The sequence below is a fragment of the Melozone crissalis genome, unplaced genomic scaffold, assembly GCF_028551555.1.
Source record: "Melozone crissalis strain CALT ecotype California unplaced genomic scaffold, PUWL_Pcris_2 ptg000042l_1, whole genome shotgun sequence".
In the NCBI taxonomy this organism is placed as follows: Eukaryota; Metazoa; Chordata; class Aves; order Passeriformes; family Passerellidae; genus Melozone; species Melozone crissalis.
In genome coordinates this window covers 30,523,946-30,539,819 of record NW_026535820.1, presented here as the reverse complement: position 1 = coordinate 30,539,819, position 15,874 = coordinate 30,523,946, and the positions used below count along the sequence as shown (strand labels likewise).

Here is a 15,874-nt window from a genome sequence, read left to right as displayed (position 1 = left end):
TGAGTTGGTGAGGAGCAGCAGCTCCAGAGCCTCTCTGCTCCTCTGTGCTCTCCCCTTTCCATGGGTTTGTGCCCAACACAGGTGCTCATGGTCCTGCTCTGCCTGAAAGCAGCTTCTGTGTCCCAGGGATTTATCCTTGCTGTGGTTAAACTCTCTGAGCTGAGTGGGCTGCATCTGGGCTAGGCAGGGACATGAATGGTGAAGTACCATTGCCTGCTGACCACAGGGGAGGACGAAACTGTCTTTCACTGCACCCCGTGTGGTATCTCTGAAGCTGTTCAGTCAGGGGGACAGCCCTCACTTCCAAAACAGGAAGATGTACTCTGGTTGGGTTGTGCAATAGAGAAAATGTCTCATTAGCAGTAGTGCTGGCAATTCTGGGACTGGAAGAAGTGTTTCTAGCAGTGTTCTTGCAGAAATATTCCTGACAAAGCTGCTCCTTGGGCAATGCAGTCTCCTCCAAAGAGAAACAGTAGTTTGCCATGGCACCCACTGCCACCCCAAAGAATATTTGCCCAGTTTAATGCTCCTAATTAAATATAACTGAGCAGTGCACAATGTTTCCCCACATATTTGCTTTCTGCCGTGAATGTTTGCCGTGCAAGCAGCATGTAGCTCTGGTGCTTATCATTAATAAATATGTTCAGTTGTGAAGGCTCACAGTGTAGATGTCTGGCTTTCACAAATGGATGTTTTATTGGGCACTCTCAGTCGTTCCTGACCTGTGGGGATGAGAGGGCGATTTAGACTTGCTGTCACCCCCTCAGCCCTGTAGGTCAGAGTTTCACAGAACATCAGCTCCACTGCCTGCAGGCAACTCCAGAGTTTCACAGAACATCAGCTCCACTGCCTGCAGGCAACTCCAGCCCCTGCCATGCCATCCTGCTTCATTACCAAGCTCATCCCTCAGCCCAGCTACTGGAGTGAAATGAACTGGGGCCATGGGGCAGGCTGGGTCCAGCTTTTAAAATAGATGGAAAAGAACTGCTAAAACCCCTCTCTTTCATTTTCTGTCAGGTTATTTTTAAGCTGGCCTAGTTTCTCAGTCCGTTTCACAGCTGAACTGACATCCCAGGAAGGATGGAGGCAGTGAGAGGATGGGTCCTGCAGGATGGGGGAGCCATGTCTGGCAGCACCCACTGATCAGCTCCCTCTTCTCCAGCATCCCCATTTTCCTCCTGCTCCCTGCCCTGCTGCCTGGCCTGTGTTGGCCTTGGTGCTCCTCACAAATTGGTGGGGCCACTCCTCTTACCAGAGCAGCACAAAACCAAGCCAGCAGAAAAATCAATTTAATTGTCTGCCGAGGGCAAAGACAAGAAAAAACAGTGGATTAAGGAGAAAAGGAAGACAAAGGTGTCCCCCTTTTCCCTTGTGGCAGCAGACAGAACTGCTGTGAACCGTAGCACTTCTCTGCTATTTATTTGTGGATGGATTGAAATCATCCTAGTTTAGTGCAGATGCCAAGCTGGGCATTGGAAATGAGCACACAGAGGGCAAGGGCTTCCTCCCTGCTGAGCTCCCCCCAGACACATGAAATGCAGAGCATACAGTGCCTGGAGCTTGTTTACTCCTCTCCCTTCACAGTGGAGGGCATCCCTCTCATCACGGCATGTCATGGCTGCACACACAGCCACTGTGTCTTCCTTCTCAGCAGCCCCTGGGCTGAGCAGCCATGGGAGCAAGGATCAAAGGGGAGCTGCAGGGCATTCATGATGTATCAATCCTTTTTAAAATTATTACTGTGTGTAATCACACTTTGCAGTGATGGTGAGCGCCTCCAAGAGATCTGCATGTTCCCATAATAATTCCCAGGACAGATTGGGATGCTGGAGCTGGGGGTGAAGCATGCCTGGCCTGGCAGAAATTGGGGATGGCACTGGGATTATCACATTGAAGTATCTGATTTCTAATCCCACATCCAGACCCTCTTTGTGTCTCTGGCACATTTTCAGTAGACCCTGGGCTGGAAGTCAGAAGTTTGAATAGGATTGTTTTTGTTTTGAGTGGGGATGATTTGGAAATGCACGCAGATTTGTGCCCTGGCTTGCAGCCCCTCGTGGGGTTCAGGTACCCCTTAATGTCACGGATGGACACTAGGCTGTCTGGCCTCACTGCCTGCCTTTTACTGTAATTCCACCCTCACTGACATGCTTTCTTTTGTTTTTCAGGAATATCTCCAAGGCTCTCTGACATCATGTCAATAGGATCACATTCATTCTCCCCAGGAGGTCCTAATGGGATTATTAGGAGTCAGTCCTTTGCTGGCTTCAGCGGGCTTCAGGAAAGACGGTCCAGGCAAGTGCCCTTGCTCTCTAAGGGGAATTTCAAAATCGGGCTGTAAGGGACTTCTGGGCTTTAGGGGATGAAAGGGGAAAGGAGGTGAGAGAGGACTTCTATCTTTCTGACTCTCTGCCAATTAAAATGTCCTAGGCTAAAATGTGTCTATATTTTTTGTATAACTAAGGTGTTACCCTCGGCCTGTTTGCCTCTCCCCCATTAATGCAGGGCTTCCTCACATGCCTCAGAGCTGTGAGAGAATTTCAGAGAACAGTTTTAACTTATGCAGTAATCTTTTCAACATGTGAAATGTGCAGGAACACTGCACATATACACTTGCCATCACCTCCTGTTTAAGACCACTGCTGCCTAAAAGACAGTTTTCTCGCTGCTGCACCACCACGAATCCAAAACAAAGCTGTTTCCCTGAGCTTGGCTATGGAGCCTTTCTGTGCACTGCCCCTTAGCTACGCAGGACTTAGGGCTTTGAATCAGGCATTCCCAAGACATGCAGTCCTGGATGCTCCCAGAGGCTATTTTACAATTGACTTTTAACTTGTGTAGTCTCCCAGTGCCAGGAGTAACAGCAGGCAAAGGGCTTCCCATTGTCAGCCCAAGTCAATGATGGTTTTTAGATGCTGGCAAAGCAAAGCCCCCAAAGAGGCACCTGTATGCAGCCCAACTGTCCTCACTTTGCCATGCACTGCATACTCAAGACCAGTGGTGTGATGCTGTTCTCCAGAAACTCTCTTAATCAAATCCCAATCTTCCTTAGGACCCACAGGCTTTATACCTGAGATTATCTGGGCTCCCCTTTCTGCTTAGCGCCTGGATGTAGCTCATCTCTCTCATGGACTCTCTAATGTGAGTTAGGACAGGCATAATGTAAGACAGAGAAATGTCTGATGAGCCTCAGACTCGGCCTTGCATTTCCAAAGAAGCAGTTATGTCTTGGGAAGCAAATACCACAGGCTGCTCAGATTCTTAACCCATAAAGAAATGCAGACCTTTAACAGGCAGGCACAGAAGCAGATTCATTTTTTGCTGGCAGAGATAATATCACAAGATTTCTTCAAGCTAAACTCCTTTGAGATTTCTATGATTTATAGGGATTTCTTCTTCTTTGATGTTCATTTTGCAGGTGTAACTCCTTTATTGAAAATTCCTCAGCGCTCAAGAAGCCCCAAGCAAAGGTGAAGAAAATGCATAATTTGGGCCATAAGAACAGCACCACGCCCAAAGAACCCCAGCCTAAAAGGATGGAAGAGGTCTACCGAGCCCTGAAGAGTGGCCTGGAGTAAGAGCTTTTATCCTGCTTGGTGACGGAAGCATTATGTGACATTTTAGAGCTTACAGAAACAAAAACAGGGATTCTTCCTCATAAGAGACGAACATGCACCTCTTGAAGTCTGGATTGTGACACTTAGTATCTAAAATATTTTTATGGGAAACAGGAATACAGGAGACAGAATCCCATTTCCATTCACATTTTGAGAAAAGCTCCCAGTCTGGGATTTCAGCATCAGATTTTTTTTTCCCCCTGAGTTTCCTAGAGTCCTATCAAAGGCTTGTATTGCCTTTCAGATAACATCCCAGATGATAACAGGGCTTTAATCAGCCAGATACAGGCGTAGCGACTGGAAGGCACCAGCCCATAAACTGAGCAGCAGATTAGCTTACTTGAAACTGGTTGTTCAGTGTAAAGAGAACACCAAGCTCTTACACAGTTAAATAAGTGGGCTCCTATTTATTCCCAAAAAGGCAGCAGGGAGCTGCTTTTACGACAGATCAACATAAATGAGTTTTTTGTCTGTAAACACATCCAGTGAGGAAAGCCATTTGTCAGGTAGATTTTCTTTTAGGATGGTCATCAGCCAGCTTGGTATGTGCTGCAGAGCTCATGCATCGTTCTCTGGTTTGTGTTTGCAGTGAGTATCTGGAAGTTCACCAGACAGAGCTGGATAAGCTGACTACTCAGTTAAAAGACATGAAAAGAAACTCCCGCCTGGTACGTGCCATGCTTTTTCATGTGTAGGTGCACAGTGTCCTTCTTGAGGTGCTGGAGCAGCCAAGGGATGGGTGTGGGATACAGGGAATTTGCACTGGTGCTCTTCTTCCCTTCTAGCCATTGTCTTGTTTTTGATTTCTGAGTGTCAAACAATACTTTTTCTCATGGTGCTGTTGTGTTGCAAAATTAATCAGTTTTGTGTTCTCTGTTGCAGGGAGTCCTGTACGATTTAGATAAGGTATGCTACTCCCTTCAACACTCATTTTGCAAGGAAGCATTAATATCCTTACAATGTACATGGAAACCTTTCTCAGAGGGATCTGCTGGCCATGCCAACACCTGCATTTCAAAGGAAGAAGTCCCACTCCCCTCCTCTTCCCAGGGGCTCTGGTATTGCCCATTAATGCAGCATCAAACACAGTGTGCTCACTGATCTGGTGTCAAACATGACCCACCAACCCTTTTTCTGAGGTCTGCCAGGTCAGACTGGCTCTGGGATGGGCACAGAGAGAGAGACAGACCCCTGCCAGGCAAGCAAAGAAGGAAGCAGAGAAGAGACTTCCTTGTTCTGTCAGCTGACAGCCATTAAATCCATTCCCTTGTGCAAATTCTCTTAGCCAGCCCCCAACAGGTAGAGGCTGATAGCAGTGCACAGGGGGCTGAGGGGGATCCAGGTCAAGTCCCAGTTCATTCCTGCTCCTGTGAGTTCTGAAGAAAGAAAAATTGAAAATATATTTTGCCTGCAGGAAAATTTGGGTGAAAGAAATCTTGCAAAAATATTTCCTGAAAAAGTCTGACTTTTTTTTCAGTCAAAATGCCAAGCTTGAGTTTATTCTCAAAACCAGCTTGCTAAGGAAGACAATGGATCTTGAAATGCAAAGCCTGATCAAAATTAATATGGGATTTCAAAGTACTGAAAACATTATTTTTAACCTAAAAAAAGCTCTGCTTTCTTTGGGTTTTTTTTTTGTTTTTTTAAATAATTAAAAATAATTAGTAAAAGTAATTTAAAAATATACATTAGGTAACAAAGTGAAGGAGCTCCATTGTCAGCAGCAGCTTAACAGTAGTAGGGTGGGACAACTGATTCTGGATTCATGGTCATGGAAATCCTGTGTGTTTTAAGGAGGAATATCTTGGACCCATGGGGACTAGCAGAGCTAGCATGGCAGTGGCTTACTGATTTATTTAAAGGTGCCTCACCTCTACCTTTTCCTTTCTTTCAGCAAATCAAAGCAGTTGAGAGATACATGAGAAGGCTGGAGTTCCACATTAGCAAGGTAATGAGCTCTCTCTCCTATCATCTTTCTTCTGCATCTGTTCCTATATTATTGAGGAAACAAACTCTTGGCCTCCTGCTACCCCTTTGTGCTGGGGAGGCTGCTCCCAGTCTGGCTGTTTTTTCCATGATAGCTGGTGGTCAGAGCCAAAGAAAGGGTTTCCACATAGATCCCAAGGTCCAGCCATGCCCCAAGACACTCCCACATACTTTTAGGTACAGAGAGAACATTGGGTTGGAGACCTGCTGGGGAAAATCTATCTCACAGCATGCTTATTGTCAGACTTGAGGTAGAAGGAGAGTTGCATCTGAAAGCAATTTAATTCAGCAGTTATCTCTAGCACACACAGCATCTAGCTTGGATTTATTCCTGGATTTCACTGCTAATGCTTTTGCTGCATGGTTTGGGGCCCACATCCATTTGAATGCATCGGTAAGGATATTGGTGCAGGTACTTGTGATTTATACTAATATGTTTTAGAGCTGGATGAAATCCATGGCGTGTATTCTCTTACTTATAAACATATCTGCTAGTGATTAGTTGCTTTTTTAAGCCTGACAAAGGAATGAATTATTTTTGACAGATGAAATGTCCTTTGAGAGTAATTTAAAAAGCATTTGTGCAGCTTCAAGTCCTCTAATTATGACAACCTATCCAAACCTTTTAATTTCAGTCCTCTTCCTCTTGGAGCTGAAAATAAAAATATAAATCATGAGGTGATAGACTGAGATTTTGTTCCCCAAGCCACCTACTCCCTTGCTGGCAACATGAATGGCAAAAATTAGTACTTAAGGAACATTTCCATTCAAATCCTTCCCACTTCAGCCTGCTCAGAGCTAATGGTTTCTGGGTTTAGAATAAGAGTGAAAAGCACCAAACGCGAGAGGTAACGCTGGTCAGTGTTACTCAGGCTTGCCAACTGCATGAGTTCACTCTCTGTAACCCATGGCAACAGAGACAAAAGGAACCAAGTGTGTGGCATTAAAGCCCACAGGCTTGGGCAGGTGGAGAAACATCTTTGTTTCTAATGACAGAAAAGGTTTTTTCAGCAGTATTTAATCAGGGACACAGAGGTGCCCTCTGCCTTTTACCTGCCACTGCTCTGTAAAGGAAGCAAAGCAAGGAAGATGGGGTGCACCACAGCAGATCCCACATACTTGGGGAGCAGATGAGCATGTCCTAGCCAAACTCACATGGGCAGGAGCAGGATATCAATCCCAGACCAAGGCTCCACTCCAATGTCAGAGGTAAATACCAAGTGACATCTATTTATAGTAGCTGTCTTTAGCTTGCTGGCTAGCAAGAGAAACAGGAGCGAGTATGAGTGCAGAAAGCTTTTTTTTTGTGACTTCAAAATGGTAAAATGCTACCTGTGTCTTCATTAACTTATGCAGAACTCTCACTTTGCAAAGCATTCCCTGTTTTGGGTAGGGTGCCCTCAGGTCAGAGGCTTCAGCCACCAGTTATCCAAGATAGCCTTGTAAAAATTGACCCAAGGCTTTGAAGCCATCAGGAAGACAAGTCCTGTTCCAAACAATTAGCAACAGAACTTTTTGTTAGAGGTTAAGCAGGCTTGGAAAGTGGGATTGGAAACATGCCTGGATTGTCACATCAGGACCATCTCTAATGCAGCACACAAAGTCACAGACTGATGAAGCCAAGGTGCTTTCATAGAGAGAAATTCTGCCATGAGAATCCATTGCTGAGCAGGAGCACTGTGGGACCCAGAGTGACCTCTTGATTTTACAATTTTTTGGCAAAACCCAAATATCGTCCTGTTTTAGGAGGGATGCTAGAAGCAGAAAGAAGAGACAGCTTCTTTCATTCCTGTACTTCTCCTTACCCTGATAGTCAGGTTAGAAAACCCACATCTTCTGTATCTGGCAGATTTAGTTTATAAAAATAAAAAACCACTATATATAGCTTGTGTATATATGTACATATATTACTCAGTTGTAGTAAATGTGTGCATTCAGTACAGGGATTAGAGGGAAAAGGGAAACCAAAGCACAAGGTGTGTAATCCATTGCTCCTCTGAAGCTAGATCCAGGTGTGACTTCAAACTGTGTGCCTGTGCTTTGCAAAACTTCAGAGCATTGACAATATGTTGGGTCCCTAAGTTATGTCAAGGGAGTGTAAGAAAATGACTAGATGTAAGTGTCTAGAGGAGTTGAAGTTCAAAATACTTTTAAAATTTGACATCAGCTGTTTGTAAGCCCTTTACTTGTGCTGATTCCTAGTATGAGTCCCAGTTTCTGGAGGATGGACAGTAAGAGTTCAAAATATCACTCCCAGCTTCCAATACTACCTATTAGTAGTATTGGAACAGGTTTGATATTGCAACAGCTTTGATCCATGGCTGATATTAAGGAACCAGAGCCACTGCTGACCCTGCTAAATGTGCCATTTACCAATTCCAGTTGCATTTGGCAGTGTGGACATTGCAGTTGCCTTTTAAAGAGCTCTTCCACAGCGAGATGTTTGAGAAGCTGGCTGCATTCCTGCCTCACTGGTACGATGGGGAGAACACAAGTAACAATGCTTAGAGGCATTCAGGGCAAGCAGGTGAATTGCTGGCATCTGCTGTTGCTCTATTGAGATTTTTACAGTGGAAGTTACTTTCATCTTGTGTTTCTTTTCCACAGACTGTAACACTATCACAGCTTCATTTCCTCAGCTCCTCCGTTGGGTATAATGGTTTGGCTGAGTTTTCTTTTAATGCAAATTACTTCGTTGTGTTGGCTTTATTTTGCTGGGGTTTCTGGGGTTTTTTCAGTACGCTTTCCTTGTTCCCACTAGGTGGATGAGCTTTATGAAGCCTATTGTATCCAAAGACGTCTCTGTGATGGTGCCAGCAAAATGAAGCAAGCTTTTGCAATGTCTCCTGCCAGCAAAGCAGCTCGAGAGAGTTTGACTGAAATCAACAGGAGCTACAAAGAGTACACAGAGGTACATCCTCATCAGTTCATTCTTTTCACTCTCACACTGTTTGAAAGCCATGGGAACTTTCCCACTAATTTCAGGAAGAGTTTCATCCAGAAATAAAAGAAAACTCATCAAAGACGAATTAGTATTTATTTTTCTTCAGGTGAATACCTGATGACTGACAAAGACAGGTTACATGAGCCCAAAGAGTTCCTTGAAATAACAGTTTAGACTCTATTAGAGCAGGGTTATACCTAGGAACTGCAGCACAAAAGCAAAAGCATCAATCTGCCCCAAACCTACTTAAACTCCAACTACCTCCTTCTGACCTGCAGATGTAGGGATGGCAGCTTGACTGGAAATGATGTGCCTACAGACATAGGCATCCTGTGTGTTGTACTTGCTGTGATCAAAATCTATTTTATTAAACAGGCAGGAGATGGTGAACAAGTCTAACAGTGTTGCAGACTTCCCAGCACACAAGCTGTGACAACCTTCCAAAACCTGAAGGAAGAACTGGAGAGGGTCTAATATCCATCTCTCACAGCCTTCTTTCTTAATGTAGTCCACGTTTCTTGAGAGATTAAATCATGCTGGGAGCCACTTTGCCATAGAGCTGCTGCTGTGGCACAAGTCCTGGCTGGAGAGGACCAGAACAGTGAGCAGGTTACACTCCAAGGGTCAAAGCTTCCCTTTTGCCATCATGAGGATTAGCCTGCAGCAGCAGAGAAGCACAGGGTTGAAGTGTCAAAAAAAGCAGGCATAGCTGCCATTTTTTAGGGCAGCTTCTTGTTTACCCCTAGGTAAACAAGAGGGATGACTCTGAGATTGATTTTATTGCAAAATATCTTGAATCTATCCTTACAAACAGACCTTAAAAAAATAAACCCCAGAGAAGTTTTGTCTGCCCTCACTGTTCTCTTTTCCAACACAGAACATGTGTACCATAGAAGCAGAGCTGGAAAACCTATTGGGGGAGTTCTGCATCAAGATGAAAGGTAAGTGCCTTTTCACCTTTCCCTTCTTTCTCAGAAACAGTAGCAGTTGCTGCACACATTGGTGAGGGAATTGAGACGTGCTGTGTGACATGCATTTATGACAGGTGGGGTTTCTCACCCATTGCTGGGCCTTCAAACCCCCTATTCACACCCCTGCCCACTGGAAAGGATTACAGAAACAGAAACACCAATGCTTACAGGCTTTCTGAGGTACTGCTTTTTGTTTTCTAGACTAATTACCTCCCACAAAGACTCCTCCCAACAGCCAAAGCAATTCAGTTTTGAAGACTGCTGTCATTTTTGCCTCTATTTTCAGTAATTCTTTGAGAAGGTGACTGGGAAATTATCTGAATTTCCATGGAGCTGAACTCAAAATTTAAAATAGCTTTTTAATTTGACATCAGCTATTTCTAACTCCTTTACTAATTGTGACCAATACCATTTTTGACCAAATGTAAAAAAAGCAAAAAGCTGGGGATAGTTTTCCTGGATAACTCTGTGATGGCATCCACTTTTCCACTTTATTCCTTGTCTATATGACAGGACAGTTTATGGATTTGAATACAATGAAATCAATTTTACTTGAAGCCTCAATGGGTCATCAGGTATTGCTAATGCTGTTATCCCTTTAAGACTCAATGTCTTAAAGATACTAGGAGTGGATATCTTTTTTGGATCTTCAGTTACTGGCATGAGAATAGTTCTATAAAACAAAGTCAGCATCTAAATATTCATGAACTCTTAATTCTTCACTTGGTATCTTGCCATTTAAAACATCCACAGTATTGCTGGTGGAGTTTTGAGAGCTCAGAAATCTCATACAAGGTTTTGATTCTGCCTGCCTTGTCACAGTTGTTTCCTATGATTGCATTGCATGAGATTAAGATTAATCTTAGATTAAATTAAAATAGCTACTCTGTGCTCTCAGAGAAAACAATTGCAGCAGATGTTGGAGTTCTCCTAGCTCCATCCCTCAGGTTTTAGTTGAACACTCAGAGACAGATACTTCTGTACAAGAACCCACAGCAGAACCACAGCACGGACATGTTGAATGAAGCAGTGTCACAGGGTGTGTAAAGGGATTTTCCAGCTCCCTTGGGGCATTTCTTTACTTGCTGTAAATGCAGTGCACAGTTCCTGGCAGTGGGACATGTTGCAGAAGGTGTCACAGTGTCACAAACGTCTTGTCTGAAGAGGTCTGGTCCCTTCTCTTTTGGATGCCAAATCCTCTGGCAGAACTCAAGGGCTCTGGAGAAGGCAGGTACTATACTCATGTGCAGGAGCAGAGCACAGAGCACAAGCAGCAGCTGCTTCTGAACACAGTTTGCATCACGTAAAGAAGCGCAAATTAGAAAACAGCAAAGAGAAATGCCATACTAAGTATTCTCTAATTAGGGCATCTGAGATTTCTATCTAGATAGTTTTCCCTAGGAATAGGAATCCTATAGGACAATATAGCCATTGCTATTGCTAAGGCTTGCAGCAGCTCTGGCAAAAAAGCCTGCAGATCACACAGCAAGTTTCCCCCTCAAGTTATACTGCAGCATATCCAGCTAACTTTAGGATCTAATTTAAAATCAAAGCATTCCTCTCCCCAAAGCTTATCTGTTCCTAGCCATTCCAGTGAAAGTTATTTTTATTTTGTGCCCTCTGTCACTTACACTGAAAGCAAGCCAACCTACACAATGCTGTCAGGAAGCAGGGGAGCTGCACAGAGCTTTTATGACTGATATTTATAGAAAAATAAAAGCCTAATCATTTTTCAGAATCAAGATAATAAATGTGCCAGCAGGCTTAGCTAACTGATCAGAATTAATCAGTTGTTGAAATTTACCAGGGAAAGCAAGTGTGGAAATTCCTGTATGGAATCTGTGTGTCCTGTTGTGATGTACAGGAAAGTGCCCTTACTTAGAGCTGTTTGAAGAGCCAGGACAGCAGGAGGTGAAGAGCCCAGATGTTTCACTAAAGAGAGAACAATTTGCTGGCCTGACTCACGGGTGGCTCTGCTACACAGAGCCCACCACCAGCAGCCAGGAGTTCAGGAGTCCAGCATCCTGCACACCAGCAGAGCTGCACATGCTGCATGAGCTCCAGGTGGCCCTGCTTCCTTCCCTCAGCCCCCTGTCCCCTGTTGTTTCCTACGAAAGTACTTATGCCCTGTTGTCAAGTCAGCATTTGGCCTCCTCTTCATCATTCTGAAAAGACTTGGCCAGCCTGGTTGGACCAGTCACAGCTCACAGACTTCAACATCCATATGGAGTTTTAAGCTGGAGTTTCCTCACCCACCCTCCCCATACACTGGGCAAAAAAAAAAGACCTTTTATTTTCCTCAGATGCTTTCAGTGATGTGTCCCAGGAGAGATCAAATTCACTTATAAAAGTGTGCCTGGGGAGAGAGAAGCAGTGGTGGAGTGCTAGTAATCCTAAATTATTTATTAACAGTAAATAAATTAGAAAGGAATTGGTAATATGAGCTCTGTGCAAGGGCCTCTCTGAACACTAAGATGAGCAAAGAAAAATATTTTCTGGTCAAAGAAATGGAAGAGGCAGATAAGCAGGGACAGCCCATGACTGCATGCAGGGATTGAGTTGCTCCTACAGTACAACTAGCAGGACTGGTTCATCCCTGCAAATACAGCCAGGACTCCTAGGGCTCCTCATACTTGCCTTGATTTTAACACACCCCAGTGTGTTCTGTTGGGGCATCCCTTTCTCTGCCACAGGCTTTGTATGTGGCCTCAAGATGCTTTCTTTGGGCACTGCAACACTAGAGGCATAGGGTCACACAGGCAAAGCTGGGTAAGTTTTTATACCAAAACAAGTGCAATGGCTGCATACTGAGGAGAATCTGTGAGAAAGGAGAAGCTCCCTCTGTGGGAAAAACAACCAGTTGAATCTTGTAGAAAAGCAGGTCAGCAGGCCAGGAGTGGGGTGGTAATTCCCCTTGGATTTCAGTGTGGAGCCTCAGGAAACTTTCATTTCATATGCATAGTGCTGATATAAAAATAGCATTGTTATGTCCTACCTTAAAAAACCCCAAAACCAAACATAGATCACAAGTGCTTTGCTGCGCTACTTCTCCCACTCTGGGGAAAAATGGGATTAATCTGGTATTACAGATGTCAGTCATATTTTGTGATGCACTTACTGTTGAAAGACACTCAGCTATTATGGGAATGATAATGTTATGGAAACACCAAGCAGAAGGAGGCCCTGTTGCTTGCTGTGCCTCTCTGAAGATGTGCTAAAAAGGGATGTGCGTGGAAGTGTGGAGCTCGTTCAGACAGCGTTTAGCAGCACTACAGGGGGATCAGCAGCTCGCCTGCATCTCACCATGGGAGGGGCTCTCAGCTGAGGGTCTGAAGCCAGATGATGTCAGGAAGGTGTTTCTCCTTTTTCTGCAGTTCCTAAATGAAAGGAAACTTCAGGCTCTAATAGGGAAAAAGGCTGGAAGGTATAAATTTTTCATGTGCAAGGAACCACAGCCCAATGAATTTTATACAAATTAAACAAGAAAATAGAAAATTAAGATGGTGGGTTGTCTTGGTTTGGAGGGTGCACAGGCAGCAGTAAGGGGGGTATGTAAACAGCAGCTGGGGGGCTGCAGGAGAGTGTTGCTCTCTTCTGTCCAAGTGTGGCAGTGGTGGCCCTGGGCACCCCACTGCACCCCACTTCTGGGCTCAGCCATGCTTGGCAGCACAGGCCCTCCCACAGCCCCTCTGTGTCTTTCCTTCTCAGGTCTGGCTGGCTTCGCTCGGCTCTGCCCAGGAGATCAATACGAGGTATGTCTGCATTGGTTTGTTTATTAAATAGCAAAAGAATCAAAAGGAAGGCATAACTCTGCTGCTCTTTGTGTCATGACGGATAAAACCTTTTCACCTCAATGAACAGCTATTATTTTTCCCATATGTGCTCTGAAAAACCTTGCCTTCTCTGTATGTCTGCTTTTGTCAGGGCATCTGTCAGAAGACCTGGATTTTACATTCAGAGAACTGAGTGATAGATGTTAGAAGAACTTTGAGCTTTTTTTTTTTTTACTTTTAAAAATCTTATTTTTGACAAAAGTTTCTAATTCCCCTGGAAAAAATCATATGCCCCATCCCATACACGTAGGGCAAATGGAACACATCCCTGCAAGCATCCTTTACTGATTGCATAGGCTCTACTTCATCATAGAGATCAGTGCCAGAAAGACACAATAACCATTTCTCAAGACCCAGGTGTTACCTGCTGTGAGGCTGCATCAGGATCTCTGGTCATTTAAGTGTTTCCATAGAGATCATCAGGAGTGTGTTCATTAGAGATGGATTAAAATAAAAGCTCTACCAGAACAGAACTAACCTTGCAAGAAATTTGCAGTGGATTGATAGTGAATCCGTCCAACCAGTATAGTACTTCCTAGCTGCCTCGATCATAGATTCTTTTGTTCCCACTCTCATTCCCTGTGACAAATGATTCCTGCTTCCTCTGTGGGGTCAATTAGTTGGTGCAGGTGTCTCCCAGCTGGCCCAAAGTGATCTTCCTGCTCTTGATGCTTCAAAGTGGGTTACTGCACTATGGATGTCATTCATTTCCATCATCAGACAGCCAAAACCTCACAGCTGGGAGATCTCTGGTGGGGAATGGCCAAAAGCTTACCTGCTGGAAAGGCAGATGCTCCAACAAGCTGTAGATGTTAGGATAGACCACTGGTGCTTTCATCCTGCCCTCCTAAATCTCCTTTGCCCTGCCACTTGCCCTGTAAGTGGAATTAAATGCCTTGCAGCTTTGTTATGAGTCATCAAGTTACATGAAGTTAAAAACTTGGGTGAGGGGTTCACTACCAAAAGGAGCAATTAGGAGAGCTGAGAGATAGAGATCCTCCAGTAGATTTTTCCTTCTGACTCGATGGGAAGGTAGAAGGGCAGCACCTACACCATCTAACTCTTCCAGCCTTTCTCAGACTCTTTCTCCAGTTCTGTTTCTGATATTTGTGCATCATGAGAACAGATTTCTCAAGAAAATGAGAGGATTTTTCTTTTTCAGATTTTCATGCGTTACGGTCGCCAGCGCTGGAAACTGAAAGGCAAGATAGAAGTGAATGGCAAGCAAAGCTGGGATGGAGAAGAGATGGTTTTCCTCCCTCTCATTGTTGGACTGATCTCCATTAAGGTATGCATGCTGACTGCTTTGCCTGCAAGCAAGGCAGGAGTCAAGAGCCTGCCTTCTCATGCACCATCAGCAAAAACACAGAAGCAGATCATTAAGCTCTTTAGAAACGAGCCATAATTAGCATTTCTGACACACCTACTAAAGTGCTGCAGTATTGTCCAGTTTAGATACTACAAGACTAATCCATATGTGAGAGCTGTGGGAGAGATTTTCTTCCCAAACTGGAGTCTTTTCATCACTGTTCCATATCTTCATTACCCTCAGTGTCCCAACACAGTTTTCTCCTGTCTGGAAGTCCATATGCTTTCTTTTCCATAAGCCTTCAACCTAGAGATACCCATTCTCTCATCCCTGTCTAGAAATTGCTCCTAGAAAGCATTCCAGATGTCCCTGGTTAGGAAGTTTAAATAGAAGAATGTCTTGGAAGTCTTAGGGGAAATGGCCCTCTTAGACACTGCAAAGACTTTATGAAAAAACATGCAGGTGATTACAAAACCCACTACCAAAATAATCCCAGATGTGTGAGACAGTAGGTTTTCAATGAAAGGCAAGTTGTGACACATGGTGAGTCACTCTCCTCAATCTAACACACAAGTTTAAGGTGGAAAGTTAGGAGAGAACCCCTTTTTATAGTACACAAGAATCCCAGTATTATTAAGGTTAATGTGTATATTCTCTTCCCTTTTTGGACTCTGTCCAAACACTTTCACTTAAAAGGCTCAAGAACTGACTTTCAAGCAAACAGCCAAAGGCTGATTTGTGTAGGAGCTGCATATGGAACTATCACTCTGAATTCCCAGGCAAATATATCTCTAAATATGAATAGTGCTCTCCTCCTACTGTAACAACATACACAGAGGTTGTTCCTCAACAGTAGATCTGTGGAAGTCCTCACCAAAGGCCATCCTTGGTGCAAACAATTACATGGCTTCAGAGTTACAAGAGAGAAATACCTAGAAGAGAGCTCCCTTGGGAATTATTAATTAGGCAAGTTACATCAGGAGATTCCCAGTCAGGAATTTGTCAGCTGCTGAGACACTCTATGGCCTCCCTGTTCTCACTCTTCCCTTGGGCTCTGGTTATCATTAGTGCAAAAGATCAAATACAAGACTAGACAGCCCCTTGGTCTGAGCCAGTGTGGTTGTCCTCTTCTGACCCCTATAAAAAATATAAAGAAAACATGGAATCATGATCATATGCAACTATGCATTTCCTAAAAATAAACCAAAACAAAC

General features: G+C 44.1%; 1 protein-coding gene across 3 annotated transcripts in view; it reads left to right on the top strand.

Annotated features, from left to right (window-relative positions):
• Positions 1-15,874, top strand: part of RIPOR2 (RHO family interacting cell polarization regulator 2) — a 52,280-nt gene that overhangs the window by 15,956 nt on the left and 20,450 nt on the right. For all 3 annotated transcript variants that reach the window (XM_054284901.1, XM_054284898.1, XM_054284900.1), the window contains exons 2-10: positions 2,169-2,295; positions 3,419-3,574; positions 4,207-4,285; positions 4,500-4,523; positions 5,512-5,565; positions 8,365-8,514; positions 9,425-9,488; positions 13,227-13,270; positions 14,514-14,639. In XM_054284901.1, coding sequence (XP_054140876.1) covers positions 2,169-2,295; positions 3,419-3,574; positions 4,207-4,285; positions 4,500-4,523; positions 5,512-5,565; positions 8,365-8,514; positions 9,425-9,488; positions 13,227-13,270; positions 14,514-14,639 — 824 coding nt within the window. The remainder of the gene's footprint in view (positions 1-2,168; positions 2,296-3,418; positions 3,575-4,206; positions 4,286-4,499; positions 4,524-5,511; positions 5,566-8,364; positions 8,515-9,424; positions 9,489-13,226; positions 13,271-14,513; positions 14,640-15,874) is intronic.